At 61.6% G+C, this 4,940-nt stretch overlaps 1 protein-coding gene across 1 annotated transcript; it reads right to left on the bottom strand.

The window, feature by feature from the left end:
• Window positions 1-379: 379 nt before the first annotated feature.
• On the bottom strand, window positions 380-1,213 carry ATOH1 (atonal bHLH transcription factor 1). The gene has a single exon (XM_065634742.1). It carries the CDS (start codon window positions 1,211-1,213, stop codon window positions 380-382), a length of 834 nt encoding a protein of 277 aa, XP_065490814.1.
• Between the last annotated feature and the right edge of the window lie 3,727 nt (window positions 1,214-4,940).

The following is a 4,940-nucleotide window of genomic DNA, read 5'->3' as shown; positions in this document are numbered from 1 at the left end:
CGGGGTCCTGGGGGGCGCGGGTGTCAGAGCAGGTGCACGCCGGGGTGGGGTGGGGGGGGCGATGGCGACACCCCCGCCCGCCGGGCAGCAGCATCGGGGCCAAACTTTGTCCTTGTGCGTCGCCTGCTCGCTCAGGCTCCGCGCTGCAAAGCGGCGTGTTGGCAGGAGGGAAGGACAACGACTTCTAGGCAAAAGAAACTTTTGAAACTAAAGATAAAAATAAAGAAACACGACCAACCCTGACAGCGAGGGCGGGTACAGTCACTCGCTAACAGTCATTCCCCTGGGCAAACCGAGGAGCAGCCGGGGTGGGAGGAAGACGGGGCGCGCTTCAAAGCTCCGAGGGGCGGCCCGGGGGTGCTGGGACGGCGCCCCCACCCTAGCTGGCCTCGTCCGAGTCGCTGTAATGGGAGCGGGGCGAGAACTCCCCGTCGCTCCTGTGGGACCGTGGCGACGTTTTGCTCCTCTCCTGCGGCGGCTGCCCGGGCTGCGGCATGAGGAGGGCGGGGGAAGGGGCTCTCTGTCCCATCAGGGCGCCCTCCGCAAAGGAGGGGAAGTGCAGCGGGTCGAGCTGCACCGAGTAACCCCCCGCGGCCGGCGGCGGGGGGAAGCGAGTCCTGCCGTGCCCGGGGGGGGAGGCTCTCGGCGGCCCCGGCTGCGGCGCGGGGGGCGGCCCGGTCCCGGCGGCGCAGGGCGCCTCGAACGGAGCCCCGCGGTGCTCGGCCTTGCCGGGGGCGTCGGGAGGGCCGTCGGGGCTGTGCAGCAGCTCGGCCAGGGCGCTGATGTAGATCTGCGCCATCTGCAGCGTCTCGTACTTGGAGAGCTTCTTGTCGTTGTTGAAGGAGGGGATGACATTGCGCAGCTGGTCGAAGGCGTGGTTCAGCCCGTGCATCCGCCGCCGCTCCCGCGCGTTGGCCGCCAGCCGCCGCTGCTTCTGCACGCCGCTCACCTGCGCCCGCAGCCCGGCTCCGCCGCCGCCCCGCGCCCGCCCCCCGCCCGCCGCGCCCCGCGCCCCGCCGGGGCTGCTCCCGCCGCCGGGCGCCGCGCTCCCCTGCGCCGCGTCCTCCTCCTCGTCCCCGGGCAGCAGGCAGCGGGGCGAGGCGGCGGGCAGGCGAGCGGCGCAGCACACGCCCAGCCAGCCCGGGCCGAGCCCGCAGCCGCCCGGGGCCTCCGGCCCCGGTTCCCGCCCGCCCTCGGCCCACGGCGCGCTCATGGCGGAGGGGGGGCCAGGGCCAGCCCGGCTCGCGGCGGTGCGTGCCCGCCCGGCGGCTCCGGTGCCGCCCGGTGCCGCCGCGCCCCCCTTTAAGGAGCGGCACGCGCCGGGGTCCCCCCCGCGCCCCCCCCCCCCCTCCCGCCCTCCACTCGCGCCGGTCGCGTGTCGCCGCGGCCAATGGCGCGCGCGCGCGGGGGCCGGCGCGTGCGGGGAGCCAATGGCGCGCGGGGCGGGGGGGGGGAACACCGGTGGCACGCGCGGTCCCGCCCCGCCCGGGGAGGCGCGCGCCTGGCGGCCGCCCCGCGCGCGGCGGTGCGGGGAGGGGGGGGGGGGGCGGGGAGCGCCCTGGCCGCGCGCGCCCCGCACCGGGCAGCGGCCACCGCTGGGGACGCGCGCGCCGGGAGAACCAGACATCGATAAGCGTCTATAAACATCTACAAGCGTCTATAAACATCTACAAACGTCCATTTTTGTTCTGGGCCCCTCAGCTCCAGCAGGACAGGGAACTGCTGGAGAGAGTCCAGCGCAGCCACGGAGATGCTGGAGGGAGTGGAGCATCTCCCGTGCGAGGAAAGGCTGAGGAGCTGGGGCTCTGAGCTGGAGAAGAGGAGACTGAGGGGTGACCTCGTTCATGGGGATCAATCTGGAAAGGGGCAGTGTCAGGAGGATGCAGCCAGGCTCTTCTGGGTGACAACCAGTGACAGGACAAGGGGCAATGGGTGCAAACTGGAACACAGGAGGTTCCACTGAAAGAGGAGAAGAAACTTGTTCCCGGTGAGGGTGCCAGAGCCTGGCCCAGGCTGCCCAGGGAGGTTGTGGAGTCTCCTTCTCTGCAGACATTCCAACCCGCCCGGACACCTTCCTGTGAAACCTCCTCTGGGTGTTCCTGCTCCGGCGGGGGGATTGGGCTGGATGAGCTTCCGAGGTCCCTTCCAACCCCTGACATTCTGTCTCCGCCACCCAAAACCCCGAGTCTCCGGTAAACGCCCGGGCTGGGGTCGCCGTCGGTCCGTCCGGCACTCGCTCCGGAGCGCTGCCCGTCCCGGGACGCGGCCCCGACGGTGCCCGGGCAGCGCGGACCCCGCGGGCACGGCGAAGCGCCGCGCGGCTTTGCGGGGCTGCGGCTGCGAAGCTGCCGAGTGTGCGCGCTTGTTTTCAAACCGGGAATCCCAGGGAAAGGTGAGGGACGGCGGCGTCTGCAGCCGGGACAGCACATGTGTGTTGCACCCGGAGCTGCCGCGTTTTCGGCAGGGTCCCGATCCCCCGCGAGTTGGTTCTTTTGTTCGGCCGACAATAGCTCCCCAAAGGTGGCGGAGAGGGAAATAACTCCGTGCACGCATCTTAACTTTCTTTCCGAGCAGCCTCCCCTCCTGCCACCACCGCCCGCTTCAAGAGGAAAAGTGGAGGTTTACTCGTGAATAGGCGTGTTGAGAACAAAGTGATGGGCACAGTATGAGGTAGATATGTTTTTTCAAACGTGAATAACTCGCAAGCCAAGGAGGGAGCGAGGGAGCGCAGCAGCTCAAAGCCGTGCGGCGGTGACATAAAATGAGCAACCTTATTAGTTTATTAGGCTGGCTGAGCGCGTTGCAGGCGCCGGGGGCCCACCTTCCACAAACAACTGGATGTTTTCGAGCAAATAGCACGTCGATGATTTGCTTTCTCAAACCTTCACTATCGTTTTCTGCTCGCAATTATGTTTCAAAGGCAGAGCTTCTGGATTTTTTTTTTCCCCTGAACAAGTTGTTTCTGATCAAGATGGAAACGTTTACTTGGTAATAAAGAAGAAAACGAGCAGGAGCTTATGCCTTGCTTCTGTATATTATCCATAAAGTTGGCAGGCCATCTCTTTGTATCCAGCAGCAAGTTTTGTAAGCTCCTATGATATTACCCCCCACCCCCCGGAGATGCTTTTATTATTAAAAATAAAAAAATAATCCTCTCTCTCTACTGTACTGTTTGCCAGATAAATACCCAACTCTCCGGCTTTTCTTCCCATCCCCAGGCACCACCTGTTCCCTCACCTGGGTCCCGGTGGCACACGCTTGCTTGGCGAGGAGCCCCCCTGTACCCTCCTCCCTTCGGGGCACTGGGTGCCACGGCTCTAAGCTGCACAATGCAAGGACCTCAGGCCAAAGCTTGGAGATGAGCGGGAGCTTTGCCAAGCAAGAGCTGCTGACACGTGTTTCCAGAGGCCTTGCAAGCATGAGAAGAGCGATGGTGGTGTGAAGTCTTGAACACCTTGCTCCCGGCTGGTGGGCCACGGGGGCTTGCCCGTTGCTCCCTGACCACAGCCCAAATCCTCCGGTACATGGGTCACCCAATTTCGAAAGCCCCGGGCATGGAGGGGAGCAGAGTTCCATTAGCATCCCGTGTGGATGCGGGCTGATGGGCCTCTGGGTACCCCAGGCTCCCAGAAGGTGCTGGGGCCCTTCTCTTAGCAGGACTGCAGTGATTTTACAGAGCGCAGGGGGAATCATCCTAACACCCCGCATGCTCCTCAGGCGCTCAGCTCGGCTGACAAATACTACCAACTGCTTGTTTTTCAAATGCATGTTTTGTGAGCAATGACTTTGAAACTGGAGGCATTTGAGTCTCGCTTGATAGTTTGCCTTTGAAAGAATGGGCACAAAAAGCTGTTTTCATCACCACAGCTCAGAGGGGGGAGAAAAAAAAATATCTTATTGAAACCCATTCCTCTGCATATGCCCATGTCCACTGCGCTGCACACACATACACTCAGAGTCAAAGTCAAAGGCAAAGGGTGGTTTATGTCAGCGCTGGGTTTAGCTCTGCTCTCCCAGAATAAGATAAATGTAAGTGACGAAGAACTCCTGGGGCTGGCTGAACTCATTTTGTATTCAACACTGCCCGGCCCTTTTCTCTTCCCTTTCTCCCTCTCTTTGTATGTTCAAGCCTACTTGAGTTTCTTTTTCTCTTTTGTAGAAGTTGGTTCTTTTGAAGCGGTCCGAGGCACGCCCTGCCGCAAAGGGAACTTCACGGGAGTCGGAAACACAGGCACACCGGTCTGAAACACTTACTGTACAATAGCAGGAATGTAGGAAGCCTTGAAAATGAATCTGCTCTCTTTAAGAAAGTGTCAAAGCCTTCAGAGGAAAACAGACTGAACTTATCCCTTATCTTTATGCAGATTTCCCCCCCCCCCCGCTCCTGCATTTCCCCCCAGCCTGGTTAAGGGCCGAGGCAGCAACTCGGGGTCAGGCACATATTAGTATTACAGAAAAACGGGTTACAAAAGGTGTGTGTGTGGGGGGAAACAGACTTGCAAAAAGCCGCCTCTATCATTACAGCCAGAGACATTTTCAAAGCACACAAAGCACATGGGTCAGCCCTCGGCTTAATTGTGCTCAATAGTCTAATTGCTCATTCAATCCCATTTCAAAATCAGCCGTCTGCTCCGCAGGCATCACCGCCAGTTAGGAAGTAGTTTATTCTTCCTCTTCCCTTGCCCCGCTTTCTCCACATGTTCTCTTGTTTCCTCCCTTCCTTTCAAAATGAAGGGGGGAACCCTCTCTGCACCTCTCCCCTGGCTCGTGATCCGGCCTTCAGGCAGTTAAACGCACGACTGGGTAGAGACAAAGTTGTGAGTGTCGCTTACCGAGGTCGGGTAATCCTCGCTGCATCCCAACCACGACCTGCCCAGGCCTCCAGCAAGGGGAGGGAAGGGGGATTCCTGCCCACCCGCTGACCGACCTGCACCCCGGAA

This window comes from Caloenas nicobarica, chromosome 4 (assembly GCF_036013445.1).
Source record: "Caloenas nicobarica isolate bCalNic1 chromosome 4, bCalNic1.hap1, whole genome shotgun sequence".
Taxonomy (NCBI): domain Eukaryota; kingdom Metazoa; phylum Chordata; class Aves; order Columbiformes; family Columbidae; genus Caloenas; species Caloenas nicobarica.
The sequence above is the reverse complement of the archived record's forward strand: the minus strand, read 5'-3'. Positions and strand labels throughout refer to the sequence as shown.

Bases quoted from the DNA above. Each gene is read 5' to 3' on its own strand.
- ATOH1 (XM_065634742.1), bottom strand. From the start codon at position 1,213: ATGAGCGCGCCGTGGGCCGAGGGCGGGCGGGAACCGGGGCCGGAGGCC.